The sequence below is a fragment of the Streptopelia decaocto genome (assembly GCF_964273445.1).
Source record: "Streptopelia decaocto genome assembly, chromosome: 3".
NCBI classification, from domain to species: domain Eukaryota; kingdom Metazoa; phylum Chordata; class Aves; order Columbiformes; family Columbidae; genus Streptopelia; species Streptopelia decaocto.
This window is the reverse complement of record NC_138656.1, coordinates 92828824-92845110: the sequence shown is the minus strand read 5'-3', so window position 1 is coordinate 92845110 and position 16287 is coordinate 92828824. Positions and strand designations below refer to the sequence as shown.

At 34.0% G+C, this 16287-nt stretch overlaps 1 protein-coding gene across 1 annotated transcript in view; it reads right to left on the bottom strand.

Moving 5' to 3' along the window:
* The window catches only part of EYS (eyes shut homolog), a gene marked incomplete at its 5' end in the record, with an annotated part of 687713 nt that overhangs the window by 472745 nt on the left and 198681 nt on the right, over positions 1 to 16287 (bottom strand). The window contains one exon of the mRNA XM_082048968.1: positions 13611 to 13732. Coding sequence (XP_081905094.1) covers positions 13611 to 13732 — 122 coding nt within the window. The remainder of the gene's footprint in view (positions 1 to 13610; positions 13733 to 16287) is intronic.

The window sequence follows — 16287 nt, the reverse complement described above, 5'->3', positions numbered from 1 at the left end:
ACTGTGAATTTTCATCATGTCCTACTCAAAGTAGGATACTATAAATAGAAAGCTCCACGGCAACTGCTTGACTTCTCCTTAGCTTTTACAGTTTTCAAAAGTGAGACCTAGGCTTTTAGAATATATTCCTGATACACATGTTAAAAAAAAAAAATTGTATTTTCTCATTCTGAAGACAGATTGGTACATCTTTTTTCTGCTTTTAAATTTCTGAATTAGAAATCAGAAGGATAAACCCTTTTACACAGAAAACATGAAACACAATACAAACAAACAAAAAATAAATGAAATCTGCAAATACAATATGATTTGGCTTGTTCTTAAAGCTAGAAATAGAAGTGGATATTGACCCCAAACCAGAGAAAAAGGATTTGGGAGGTACACTGCTGGAAAGAGAGATAAAAAGATTATGTTTCTGCTACTATAATAATGCGTAAGTGTGCATTTTGCCTGTCTGATACATAAAGAAAAACTTCAGAGGGCTTAGGTACTGTTATTTTCTTTCCAGTTTAATTGCTTCAGTCTTTATATCATTGTCCTTTTTCTCATTTTTTAGGATATATTTTCTCTATTCTGTTTACTTTTGTTCCCATAATCCTCTGCTCACATTCTTCCTTTAGTAAAAATAACGAAAATGTATTCCTAATAATCTGTGTATTCAGGAACGTGACACAAAGAAAATAATATTTTACAGAAACAAATAGACGAAGTTCTATTTGCTTGTTTTCCAGATCTTCATGAAGCCTATATTTGAAGCAATGAGCTCACACAACCACATGGTAACATTCAGCTCAATGTGAAAGCAAACTATATTTCAGCTTTTACTTTAAGCTCTAGTTGAGCTGCAATGCACACTTTTCCTATTTAGGAAACAGAATTTTATGTCCAACAAAGGGGATTTCAACTTTCAACTCTAAATTCTTTAACACAGCATTTTTTCTTTTTTCCATATTCCTAAAACAAGATAAAGATACATTTTACATCAGACTGGATGCAACTTTCAGACTACTAGACCACAGAGATGAGGTACACCAAGTTTCTTTTCAGGTCTATCTAACTATTTGCATATTTATCTCAAGAAGGATTTTGCAGCAAATCCTTCAGTCTACAAAGACAGATGAAATTGCATTGTTTCCTGTTTTGGGCAGGAAAAATTAAAATAATTTTAAAACAAGAGTAAAACTGTCACTCATTAGAATGAATGTGCTTAAAAAGAACAAACACTAAATACTTTGAATACTTTTAATTAAGGAAGACAGCAAAACAAGTAAAACTGAGCATTATTACTGTCATTCAGGTCATGTGACTTGGAACCAGAAAACAGAGTATGGTTTGGTATTAACAGTCTTGTTCATAGTCCACGACCATGGAGAAAACAATTGGTAAAGTACCTTCCCATCAGCCTTACCTCCTTAAATTCCTGTCTTAGGTGCAGCAGGAATTCATTAAAAAATAAATTTAAAGAAAAAAAGTTTCTCTGTTTTGGGAGGGTTATTTTTACTTTTGCTACACAGTTTTGGTTATTAATTAGAGTTCTAGGAAAATCTACTTAACATGTTCAAGAATTTTAAAACGAACTATGAAAATATTTTAAAATACTACTTCATCCCTTAAAAAAAAAAAAAAATAGGAACTTCCTTCTCTTAAATTCCCTAAGATATATCAGAAGGGTGTCATAGTCACGTAAAACTTTTGGACTGCAGCTTAGCAATTCAGCACACAATGCACAGAAAAGAGAAAGATCTGTCTAAATTTGTTTCAGTGTGTAAAATCTTCTGAGTAGCAATGTCAATTCCATGGATTACTACAGACCCCCATATAGGGTGTCTATGCATTCTGGCAGATGAAACTGTTGTTTTGAGTAACATCTATTAAGTAAACCTGCTTTAGACTTATTTCTGTTCCTGACAAAATGCAAATGTAAAAGGACATATGTTCTTTTTTTATTGTACCATCTGTTGTCAGTAACATCAAGAGCTGCATTTTTTGCCTATGTGTCCTTCATCCCACACTGGAACAACAACAATCAGTAAAACAACAGCTAGGTAACTCAAGACTCCATCCAGCAATCTGTAATTTGCATCCTTTTTAATAGGCAACACTTCTCCAAGGTTTCAGTATCTTGGATGGTACTGATTCACCTTGGGAGATAAAAAAGAAATATTATTTCATTCTTTAAAAAATAAGAGGGAGACAGTTGTGATGCAGCGTCCAATAAGCTGATGTTATGTAAAGTTAATCTGTTAGATCTCAGATGTTGAATAAATCTGGAAGACTCTCCATCTCTGAAGGATTCCTGAACAAAAGACTTCCATCTCCCTTTCTGCCTGTTTGCTTGTGCTCATCCATCTTAATTTAATGCCAGTCTTTGATGACAAATTTGACAGTACTGGGCTTATTGCTGCACATATTGAAATTGGTACTTTCAGCACTAATTCCTCTTGGAAATCTCTTACTGTCTACTAGATTTCAGTGTAAAAGTCCTAGTTGATATGGAAATTAGCTCAATGACTTTTTTCAGTTTGTATTGCTCTGATATTTTCTGAGAGTTACAGGTAACTCTTACTGTGTTTTAGTACATTGATTTTGAGACAAGTACTTTTTGACTTGAGAAATCTGAAAGGAAAAAGAATGCTGCACTGAAAAAATAAGAGCTATCACCTGTAAGCCAGTAACAGTCCCTGCAGAACAAACATTTATTAAATTTGGAAAGTTTAGCAATGCAACAGTAGTTCTGTCAATTAGCTTCAAAGCTCTTCACCTAGTATGCAGAGATGGCACTGATTACAGAAAAGAAAAATGAACTCTTCAGATAGAGTGCTAACAACAGAAGGTACTTTTGCTCTAGGGGAGTAAAGGAGATCTTTCCTGGTCTGTTCCTTCCACCGCAGGCAATAAAAGAAGACCAAGCAGAGGTAATTACAACTGATAATTTTTATTAGCAATAATTAGCACAGCAACATTAAATGGTAGATGATACGCTGCAAGTCTGAAATTTTACGAAGCGTGAGCAATACAAATCTAACCATGAAGATAGATTACTGAGACATTTAGAAAATTTGATATGAAAAATAACTGAATGCACACCAATTCAGAACTCTATGCAAATGACCTCTGCACAACAATTTGAATGATTTGAACAGATGACACAAAGAAACCTTTATCTCACGTTCCTGTTTTTGAATTCTGCAAACACTTTTGTCATTTAAGCACAATGTCTGTATCTTTTTTTTTTTTCAATGTTCTATGCCTATTTTTAAGCTACTTCCAGAATTGTCACTTGATATTTACCTTGGGTCCACTGAAATTCCAAGGAGGTATATCACAGAATAAACTATAGGTCTTTGGCTCAGTCTGACATCAAAGCACTATCAAATCCAGGAATGGAAGCAATGGCATAAAAACCCTACATCTTTGAACAAATGGATTAAAGTTCCTTTTTTTTTTTCATTCCAAGTATAGAACACATTGAATACTTCATGACTAGTACCAGTTAGGTGCCTATAAACAACTGATAATCAAGGATGGCTGCAGTATGTAGTATAGCAGAATACATCAGGACATCACTTAAACATATAGCACCAATGTTTATACATTTAAGAACACTATTGAAGCATTTTCAACACTCAGCAGTAGTCCATTATACATCAAAATTTATCTGGTGAATCACTTATCATGCAAACAACCCTCATAATGCTAACTTAAACATCATTAATTTAGATTTTCAAAGAAGCCTATATGAAATAAAACATTTGGAAAGGCTACAGAGTTTGTCATCATCAATACTGGAAGCCTATGAAATATTTTTTAAAAGACTAAGAAGAAAGGATGCCTCTGTTCTCACATTTGTTATGAAGAGAAGAGGAAAAAGAAGAGGGGCAGAGGAGAGGAGAAAGAGAACGAGAAAGAGAACGAGAACGAGAACGAGAACGAGAACGAGAACGAGAACGAGAACGAGAACGAGAACGAGAAAGAGAACGAGAAAGAGAACGAGAAAGAGAACGAGAAAGAGAACGAGAAAGAGAACGAGAAAGATGTCTTGCACAAATTGACCTTCTTTAATCATTTAATATGCCAAATTATATTCTCTTACCATTCACCTAATCATTTATGAGCATGTATGAGTATTGTAACCTCCAACAAATAACTGAGGCGATAGCATTTCATCTTGCCACAACTAAATTTACCAAAAGATCATCTAACACAGGCCTTGCTTAAGTTTGCCAAATAATTATTATTTAGATAAACCAATGAAATATTTTATAAAGGATTACCAGAACTTCCAAGTGTATAAACAACAGGAAAAGAGGAAAAGAAAGAATATTTAAGCTCAACTCAGGCAGTATTTCTCAGTGTTAAAAATCATAAATATATTTTTATATATGCTCCTCAAATACTGTGGTCACAAGATGAGATGGATATTTCCCTACTATAGCATCTGTGAAAAAACAAAATTCAACTTGTCATGTTCTGGCAACCAGCATTTCAAAAATAGCTTTATCCTTAAAAAGATTATTGTTCTGATATTAAGCTATAAAATTAAAAAAAAAAAAAAAATTCAATTGCTCCCCAAAGGTCAGTTTTCTATCTTTGATATCTATTGTAATATAAACAATCCAACTTTTTGCTGTGACTGTCTCACTGAGATTTTTCAATAGAACAAACCTATGAAAATTTTATCACTGCCCCTTCCAGACAGGGAATGAACGAGCCTAAGAGACATACATGACAATACTTATGGATACTCTTAGAGAGATGTGACTTTTGTATGTGTGCTCCCTTTTCTCTACTTGTAACCTTCAAAGATAAGGACTTCCTATTGTAATTATGACGATAGATTTTTTTTCTTTCATCCAAACCAGCATTTGGTGGAAGCAAATATGATAATTACAGATCCTGCATTAGTCTTCTTGCTATTGCTGAGGAGCAAGCACTGTTTTATAGAGGACCTCTAATAGCATATTGTCTGTAATATCAGTATAAATAAACTTTCCTATATTACTTCTATTGATCTAACAGAACATAACAGTTTAAATCCGAGACAAAACCAAAAAGACTATTAACTAAAATTTACCCAAAGAAACTAGTGGTGGGGAAGATGATATTGATTTTCTAATTATATATATTGTATATAGTTTTTTTATACAAGAACCATTTCACATAACTTGTGCACCTGTACATATATTTCATGTTGTACTATCATATATAAGCAACCATCTCAAAGATGCAACTGCTTTAGCTGAATAATTCACACTTTCTCAAACACGTATTTTCTAAACACACAATTATGCTCTTCTCTAAAATCAATTTTGTAGTTTCTAGCACAATCTTCATTTTTAAGAACAGATTTTTTAAAAGAAAAGTCTTACATTAATTTCTTTTATTGCATCTTAAATGGAAAACCAAACTAAAACAGAACTCTCTTTCTTTTTATTTCCATTAACTATAGGCTATATACTGCCAGTTTCACATATGCTAGTTTTTACTCTATTCTGTTAATAGTCTTGCAGAATTCTTTTTCATGTCTGTTATCTTCATCATCCCAGTGACCTAATGATGGTAAAACAATCTACTCATCTGAGGTACCTGAGCACAACTGATGGAAATCAATGCTCTCTGGGTTAGGTAGTATTTCACTACTGAACTGCTTGACATCACTAAAATCTATTCACCTATGCTACAACTCAATATATAGTCAGGGTTCAGTTTTGTCCTCTTGTCTCCCAAAACAGAGAAAATGCTCGCTGCAAAATAGTCTTATATGTTACTGGTAATAAGGAAATTGAGACTGCTGTTCTCTAAAAATCTTTCTCTACTTCAAGAGAAAATGCCTCATAACTGAAGATGAAATCTTGCTTTTGTTTTGGCTGGAAAGTTATATCAGTACAAAATAACCACAGCTAACACCTTGGCATTAAATCTGACACAATTAATTTACAAAACTTTTCACTCTTAACCAGTTCAGAATTACTTTAAGAAGGTAGGTAAAAGGAACAATACCTGTGAAAATGATGATATCTGTTCTGTTTTAACAAGTACAAGATGTAGGTTTTATTAATGACCTTTCAAATAAAAGGAAAACAGTACAGATTTTACAGTAAAGAGAATGTTGATCTACATCCTGTACTTTTATGTGATACTGTTTATTACCAATTGTCCATGGTTCAACAGGATATAGTGTCAGCAGCAATGCCCATAATCCTTTCTAGATTTTGTTCCTTTGTGTGTGTACTAGACACTGCCCATGCATGAAACATCTAATTTGTAGCTAACAATGACAGATGGTTTTCCCATTCATTTCTAATGAGCCATTTTAAAAGTGTCAGCACCATTTTTTGTTTGTTTGTTTAAACTTCTAACTTAACTAAAGTTTTCTGAATAAAAAATTGAATGCTTTTAGAGAACTCTTAGGTGAAGGGTAAAATAACAAGTAAAATTGAGTTTATTATAAATCTTTTGCAATAGAAGTATCACAACAGATTTGGGTTAGAAATAATGAGGCAGTGAAGTCTGTTTTGAAAACATTTTCAGGTATTCTGCTGTTCATTACCTATCTTATTTCTATCCATTCCAGTTTTAATTTGCACTCCCTCCTCCAAAGAATACTTTGTGCTGGCAGAATTTTTGTTATTGTCCAGAACAGTAGCTCCTCTGCTACCCGGTCACTGAACCTACTCTGTCATTGCAGAGCTGCAGATAGGACAGGAGCCCTCAAGCTGTTGTTGATGTCACAAGCTTTCAGCCTTCATCCTCACTATAGTCTCCATTTCCAAATCTCATAAGCACAGACTCTGCTTGGTCCTCCTTCACTACGGTTAGTAATTCAGGTTCCTGTATCCATAGGGTCTTGGAGATAATGATGTTCTAATCATCTGCCTCCTGCAGATCATTTATTTGGCAGCTTTCAGTGCACAAGTACCTCTGATGGGGCAAGGACACTGTATCCTCTGGTCCTAGCCTCAGCAAGAGGCCCCAGACATCTCTGCAGCCCCAGATCTGCAGAATTACATCTGCCCTGAGGAACTCAGTCTGGTTGGAGGTCCCTAATGTGCTGGGGTATTTGCTCCTGTGGATGGCCAGCGATACTGCCCTGTAGCATCTCACTACCTAAGTACATAGTGTCCTCAACAGAGTTTCCATCCCCCTTCTACACTACTACCTCTGTTGATTCTGTGCTCTAGGCTTGGTGGTTGTATACACTCTTCCCAGTATTTGCTGAAAGGATGCTTGACTGTCCCTAATGACAGGTCAGCTGGAAACAAAAAGCTCAAAGTCCCCATTGATCAAGAGAAGTTGAAAACAAAGCTTGTGGGAAACTGCTACAGCTTGCTATCAGTCACAGCCACCTGCAGCAGCAGGCATCCTGAAGCTCCTCAAAGTGTTCATAGTAGTCTTCTGATGACCCCAGAAGTAGTTCCCAGAAAATCTAGCATATCTCAAGCCAGAGCTCAGAAACTGCTGTGCAGATGACTTCACCTGTTAGCTGTCTGCTAGCTGTGTTCATGTATGTGTATATCATTTACACTGAAAGTGCTTAAACTACCCTACAGCTACGATGAATTTGGGTAACTTTTATCAGATTCCATGCACTTTCAAAGATATGCCTCAAGTACCTCATTTTAGAAACTGTTTTTTACTCCCTTCATTTAACCTATGAATTCATCAAATGATCATTTCATTTCTCTTTGGGTGTCCTTAACCAAAAGATGTTATAAAACATTCATTTAAATTATGTCACGTAATGATTAAATATACCAGGAGGACAAATGCTACTATTCAGAAAGGAAAAGTTAAGGTTTGGGGCCGAGGGACAGTACTTTCCAGATACTTATGGTGCATTGTTTTAAATTGCTTGTTTCATTGGGATTTTTAATAAAAATGCTGATATCCTTTCAGAAAACTGTCGAATAATGGCCAAAATATGCCTTAAGGGGTGCAGAATGTCAGTGACTTTTTAGTAGATGTTCCTGAGATGGCATAGTGATATTTTGTTGTTTGCCAAAGGCAATGAAATCCCTAAAGCTTATTTCACACACTGCAGTATAACAAGCAGCACACTACACATTTCCAGTCGTTAGCAGTGTTACCAGAGATGAAACTATAAAGCACTTGCTGTCTTTGGAGGAAACACTTGTTTGCACTTCCACAAATTTCTTTAGCTAATTCATTAGTAAATCTCCTGACTGAACCTATAAATCTTTCAAAGATAGTTTTGACTAAGAGGCACATATGGAACTTGATACTAAGATGAAAAAAAAAAGCAACAAAAATGAGTAAAACCTAAAGGTAAGTCAGAAGTGCAACATACAAATGTTTTGGGAAACACTTCTGCAGCAAGCGAGGAAGAGCTGGCCAAAAAACCCTGAAGAAATGCCAGCTAAGAAGCCAGATGCTGCTTGAAAAACAATGTTCCAGAGTTTGGCATCTGGGACCATTAAATGCCAAGCTGATCCCCATCTGTGGGAAAAGATGCTTACTGATTCTGGGGGAGAAAAACTAAGAAAGAGTACAGCAGTAGTTTAAAGGAGTACCATTAAAAACAGAAGGCAGTCTGAACTCAGTTTTCAAATTAAAATCATATCATGATTCACTTTTGAACTCCAATATAGTTTAAAATCCATTCATTTAGAAATAAACATATCTTAGAAACATACTGCATAAATATGCATGCTTTTACTTATGTATCTTTGAGGTATTCACCCATCCCTAATTTAAGAATCACCTGCTTAGACAACTTGGTACAGAACAATTCTCCTGTAGTTCTGACAAAACACAGAGGCTGCTTTTACCTTGGCTTTTCCAAAGAAACTTCTACAGAAGGGGAAAAAAAAAAAAAAAAAAAAAAAAAAGGGAAACAGCATGCTGCTTTTCTGTAACAGTACTATAATTAAAGTTCATGGTATGCATAACATTGCATACATTCTAATGACAGAAGACCAGTCTTTGGTAAAGGCAAATGAGAGCCACACAAAGGGAAAATTGTTTTTTACTCTGAAAAGAAGATGTGGCTTCAAGTGCTAGGAAGCAAAGAGGAGAGCTACAGGGCGGGATGTTATATTTGGGAATGGACTGAGAAAGTAACAGGAAGGAGACAGAATAAGCCTAACTCTGACAGCATGGTTACTCAGATTGTCAGTTGGCATAAATTATTATCTAAGTAAAGACAAAGGAAGATGATCATGGCATGTTACTAATTGAAGAAGCATTGCTAGGGAAGACTCGCACAGTTAGAGATGAGTTCTGAAATTACTCAAAAGACTCTCCAATAGAAACACAACTCATTATTTCAGCTGGAGTCTAAAGGGGGGGTAGAAAAACTAGGGCCTCTTACAGAATAGGATAAATAACAGAAGGGTTTAAATGAAGAGCCTTTAAATATAGACAAGATTTTTTCACATTATCTGTAATTTCTCACAAGTTCTTCAGGAACTTAAGCCTCATATTTAAAGGTGGCACTGGACAACTTTTTTCTTTGCAGAAGTTAGTGGAAAAGAGGTGTTTCAGTGCCAGTGTCACCTGTGAAAAGAAGAAGCTAGCTCCTGGGATTAGAAGCATACAAGTAACATTACAAAACTATCTAATTTTTTTCCCCACATGTGATCCAATCATGACATTATACCAAACTCAGATCTGTATCATATCTAGCCAAAGAAGAGGACTGCTGCACCCAAAAAAAATGTGCTAAGAAGCAGGATAAAGGAAGTGTGCCTAAAATTTGTTCCAGACATAAGCACACTAAAATAGCATAGATGGAGAAAATGAATAAGCATTTCATAATACTCTAACCCCATTTACAGCATTTTGTAACACAACTAGGCTTAAATATCTAAATAATACTCATAATTGTGAAGGGGAAAATAGAGACCTGTGATATAGTTGCACAAAGAGGGTGTAAGAAAACATGTGCCAGAAGTAAAATTTAAAGGATAAGAATGAGCAGGTAGGAAAGATGTCTGTCTGGGAAACAAACAAACAAACAAACAAACAAGAAAGGGTCCTTATTCCAAAAGTAAGAAGTTAAGAGCAGATGAGATCACACTTTTGGAGAGGAGACAAGAAGAATAAAACATGGATGGTAAGTGAGGAAAGATGGAAAAAAGAAGACGGGTCACTGTGGTTCCTGCTTCCCTCACTGGAAATCTCTGGAGACCAACTACCTTGAACTCAGCAACTAAGAACAATCAACAGCCACAGCCAGCAGTACTAGCTGAACAGCATCAGTTCCGTAGTAATGCATTGTTATATAAACATAAATGATAAATACATTTACAAATATAAATAAATATATAAATGCAAATTATATTGGTTTGTACAGTTACTAATAGTAAGGACTAATGGTGTTGTACATACAATGATCATGATTAACAGCAATTAAGAATCAACCTTTGTCAATGTGTAATGTTAATGAGTATCAGCAATCTAGTAAAGGGTAATTCTGAGTTTGGAACTTTTACAGTTCGTCAGTCTTTTCAAATATTCCCACCACGGAGATCACTAATTTCCTAACTGATACATGTATCTATATATTCATTTGCAAGAAACTTATCTTTAATGAAGTTACAATGAAAGGAATTTATACTTTATAGTAAAGTCATAGGGAGTAGAGATTCTGGGTGGAGCTCTGGCGCTAAAGACTGGCACTGTTAGACTGACTAACATGGTCAGCATGAGTCCCAATCAGTGATCCAAGATACTGTAAAGATTACTGTTCTGTATTTTTTAAAGTTTTTTTAAAAGTAAAATATTTTGTGTATATACAAAAAAGTAGCAAAGAAGCAAAAGGACAAACTACAGTTATAAAAATAGAACTGGACTTCTGTTCACACAGGGATTATAAAATGGCATCTTAGTGGACGGATTCAACATCTGACAAAGGACAACTTTACTGAAGCGAACACTAAAACTGTTATAAAAATATAAGAACAATAGATGGCATAAGGACATATACTTAAGTAAGTCTAATTTGCTGTTTAGTTTGGAGGAGTCCATTGATATGTTATAAAAAGAAAATTAGCAACAACTTTAAGCATTAATACTGACAAGATGGTAAATAGCATGAGTCTGTGGGATTCTTTGTGGATAGACAAAAAGAATGGAGCACTTTAAAAAGGCACTTTGTTAATTCTCCAGGTTTTAATGTCATCATGGTTACTTCAAATTTCCAAACTATGCTACATCATTAGAAACACCAGCTCATCCATAAAGCTATGTTGCTTATTATTTTGCAAGAAGAGTTGAAGAGATTTTCACTTAAAGTTTCCCTGTAAGCTAGTAACAGCAAAGGAGACACAAGGGTTTTAATTAGGGTTTGATGTTATTAGGGCAAAACCTCAGAAGCATCAGGAGATATGGTAAAACAGACAGAGGAGAAATAGGGAATTCAGCTGATAATAGATGCAACTGTCTATAAACATTCAGGGACATAATTTGAGAGATTATGCTGTCGTGAGGATTAGAGCTAGGTTCACAGGACACTGGAAATATATGCATGAAACTATTCTAAATTCATTTCTTTGCTGTGCCATGTGGCAAACTGTAAAGTGAGAAAAATAATTTTCTTAGTTTATCAGCTGAACAAAAATTAGCTAGAATGAAACAGGAATTATGTAACAAATGACCCACATTTAACAATTCAAGTTTAAGTATGGATTTGGTATCTGTCTTATTCTAACATTTATTCTGATTTTTTTAAATAAAAATATGCAACTGAAAATATTTTTTTTTCTATTGACATGATTTATTTTCCTATGATGGAAACCATAAAGAAAATAATTTAATTCTGGCATACTTGTTCATCCTTCAGTTTTGGCAACAAGATTTCATATCAAGGTTCAAAAATGAACAGTGTCAGATAAATAAATGGACTTAAAAGAGACATTTTTAATCCCTAATTATGATTTGTGTTATTATTCTCATTATTACACATTTAAAACTTGGTACAAAAATAGTTCTTTTTGTATTACATTGTTTTCTGTTCGTTTTCTTAATATATATAGAAATACATTTTTTAGGCTGCTGCACAATAAATTACCTAATTTGTCAAGAACTGAGGTATTCAGATGGATTTGCAAATACTTAACAGAAAGTAAACTAGTGAGTATTATCAAAGGCATAAAAGAAAGCTATGCTATCTAACTTTTGCATTAATTTAAGAGTGATATCAAGTACTAGCAGTGGTGGGACCAACTTCAAAGAAATTTAGAAAATTCTGAATATCATTGCCAGCGGCTAAAGTTACACCAGGAAAAGAAAAAGTGCCAGAACATGGCCACAGGCAAGGAAACTGTATTGTCTATCACTTTCGCATTCTCAAAACAGTGCCTGGCCTAACTTTGATCCAGGCAAACTATTGCTTGTCCACAACAATGCCTAGGCACAGCCCAAGAATGCTAATGTTCTTTTCTATTAGGCAGCTAAGAACCAATTATCCTGTTTGAAAGTCTACATTTAATTTTAAAGATATGGCTGGATGTCCTCAGGATCAGATGCAGTTATAAAACTATTTTTCATTAGTAGAATACAAAGAACTATACGTTTCAAAAAAATAAGAGCGACAAAAAGAAAAAAATTGTTTTATGTCCCAATAAACTTTAAAAAGTGAAAAAAAAAAGTTAACAGATTTTCTCAACCTCACTAGGCTCTTCTTTTTCTGTTACTGGACTGAAAAAATATTTACCAAAATAAAACATCTAATACTATATAAAAATGCAGTTCTAAGATAACACAAAGAATTTCAGTCTTATTCTGAACAGAAAATATTGCTAAAAATTATCTTTATATATTATTAAACTTAGTTAAATTTATCTTTGGCTATTTGCAGAATCACTTGTCTGTTTTCAGCTGTGTTACATTTTATTTCTGATTATTGTCTATATTACCAGGAACATAATCGCTGTCCAACAGCTAGACTGTGTGCTGTGTACAGTCATTACACTGTGTTCTTTATGCAGCTATATCAGCATCTATTAAGAGATTACATTCAGATACAGAAGGACTGTTCCAGTATTGACATCATAAAGGTAAACTCTGGCTATAAATAACAGAAGCTGACCGCCGGATTGTTTACGGAGATCTTATCCTAGTACTGGGAAAAAAAAATAATTTTTAGATCATAAATTCGTGCGTGAAATAAAGATTGGGGTTTGAGTTAAAAATAGTACAGTTAGTGTCAAATTCTTCACTTTCAGTGTTGCTTTAAATTTTAAATTACTGATTTGTTGCCATTTTAAGCCACAAGGTGGCAGTAATGATATAATCTCATTTAAAATTGTACAACTACATCCACTCTCAATACTTTGGAAACATCTCGTGTGCTTACAAGGCATACATGACAGAAAGAGGTCCTATATTTTTTTTTGACAAAATACAATTCCAGATTAGATTACTTGCTAAGTGTTTTGAATTGATGCATATTTAAAATTTTCATCTACAATTATGTCTCCTGACATAATATGTATGTGCAGTGAAGCAGTGCATTCAAGACACAAGTTGTTTGCTCATCTTTGTGTAATAACATTCTATTCCCCAAGTTGAGAAATAAAGTAATAACTGGATGTATAAGTCTGTCACACCTGAAACACAATGATATAGTGAGAAAATGCAGTGCTTACTGATAGCTGTTGAAAAGATCCGTGCAGGTGCCATTGTTTTTACAAGGTTCTGAATTACATTCATTTGATTCATTTTCACAAAATGTTCCTTCCCATCCAGGCAAGCAAACACACTGGTATCTCTGTAATGTATTAAGTAAAATACATAATCTGTTAATTTTTGTATTTTTAATACTGTTACACTAGGTATTATTAGTGATTGTTGTGCATTTTTGTCTTCTAACAGGTGCTTCACCATTTCAAACTTGAAAATTTTATAAATATATAAATAGCTAGGCCTGCTAATATGATGAAAACATGATATGAGGTAAGTATGCAACAGTACTTATTGCTACTTTCTTGTATAATCAACTTGTGTACCTCAAATCGTTTACCATCTCTTCCTCCCTCCTCCAAGTTTTTCTAATAAAAGTTATTATGTCTTCTATAAAACTACTTTGCTTAGATATTACACTGACATGCCTAAAACACATGTATTTGCAATCATCTGAGTTATACTGTTCATCATGCAGTCCAAACAGAACTCAATATAAAATAATTTATCATGGAAATTCTAAGTAATATATTTCTGTCTAACTTAACACCTTTAATATGAAATCATGCATCAGTATCTTAATTAAGTAGTACTAGACAACTCATGACATGAGAAATACTGCCTCCTATACAACACATTAGATAGAATACAAGGTGTATTGTGTTGTAGTCCAGAGAGCATAAATACAAGTCTTCTAGCTCTCTGCTGGTAGTATTATATTAAATAGACAAACCATCAGGTGTTGTGAGTGCAAAATTTCTGACTGATTAAACTGAGTAAAACTTCAGCAGTGTGTATATCCACCTCAAAATGACATATAATACAAGAGTTTTTTCATCACACTGCAAACCTGTTATACTGAATTGTAACCACATTCAGTATTACCTCCAACTCCAAAATTATCTGGTATCTGCGTGCAATGGGCTATTTGACATAGTCTCACAAAAGCGTAATACATCTATTCCTGCCTATGTTCTACCAAAGAAAAAAAAATAGAGAGAGGTGAACATCTGCTGAATTGATTATTAATGAGAGAGTGGCAGCAATTCCATTCAGCAGAAGTTTTAGTTGCTTCTTCTGTAACATGCTTGCTTCTTACGAAGCTTCTCTCTACCAAAGGTAGGAACCACTTTAATGGTAAACACGACTAATGTAAATTATTTCATTACTTGCTAAACATTGCAACAGCCTTCAGGGTAGATTTTGAAGTCTATTAAAATCCTTGTAAATTGTGAACCAATAACAGACAGCAAAAAAAGTTTAGGAATATTTTTAAAAGCTGAGTGTGTAAATAAACTGCCATAGCATGATGATCAAATGTGTAATGTATCGGCATTGTGGCATCTACATGTGTTTATAGTCTGCAAATCATACAGATGCATTTTAGCTGTTCAGTTACTGTATCTGCATTTTGGAAACAGAGACAGTTGTTTTTCAAAGAGATACGAGCTATGAATTTTTACATTAACAGTGAAGAGAAAATATTTATTTCCCTAATACAATTTATAAATATAATAATTTAAGTGTTAGAACTCTAAGGAAATGCAAATTGTCCCAGACCTTTCTACAATGATACCCACCCTCTCCTGCAAAATTAAAAGCTTAGAGTATTTTATTGGAACAAAGATAACAAAATAAAAAAGAAAGCAAGTTAATGGTTTAAAGTTGAGCTCAGTATGATTGTCCTGAGGTTTCATACAGTGTGGAAGAGTTCCATTGATTCCGGTACTTAAATTATATACAAGTATATTCTACTATAGCTGGCCAAATCAACTTTGCACCAGCCCATTTGTACATATAGTGTTTGAGATTCATGTTTTTCCCAACTGCATTCTATTATTTTTGTGTTCATGTTGACTAACACAGTTGCTATGTTTGCTTGGACACAGCCATGATTTCTGTAACATGGATTTTCTGCACCCACTGAGATAAATTTTAAAAACCAGAAAATAAGATTGAAGGGTATTTTTCGAGTTAAGGTGAGGCATGGAATGTCATTAACTTGTTTACAGAGCAAAACAAGACAACAGAAAAATCATTGAAAGCAGGTTGGACACTCAAGAGGAGATCAGTATGTACTGATAAGTTAACTACATATTCTAGTAAAAAAAAAAAGAGAGTAATGTTTTGTCCTGTGTGTTTTACATTTGCTATTCCATGCAACTAAATACAACTTGCAACCTATGGACTCCATCTGTTAAAAAAAACAAACAAACCCAAACCAAAAACAAAACACAAAAAACCTCAATTGATAGTTTACTGTTATTGCTCTGTACTCCTATAACTCAGGCTCAAGAACTGCAAAATATTCTCCATGGAGAGAGAAGAAAATTGGCAACATGAGCCCAATAAGTGGGAAATATTTGCAGTGAGAGTAAGTCAAATGTTAATATAGGAGACAAAAAGATATTGTTGAAGTATTTTGTATTTTTTAAATAAAATACTGAAACACAAACTTGGAAAGATAAAATAATTTTCTGGGAATTCTGCCAAGGAAAGAAAAAAGAAACATTGAGATGAATTACATTACTAGACCACATGTTATTTTTTTTCTATTACATCATAGCCACATCTAAATTAGATATTAAATATTTTAATGAATCAGAATTTTTTTCTGAGATTTCCTCAGCTCTTTGCATATAT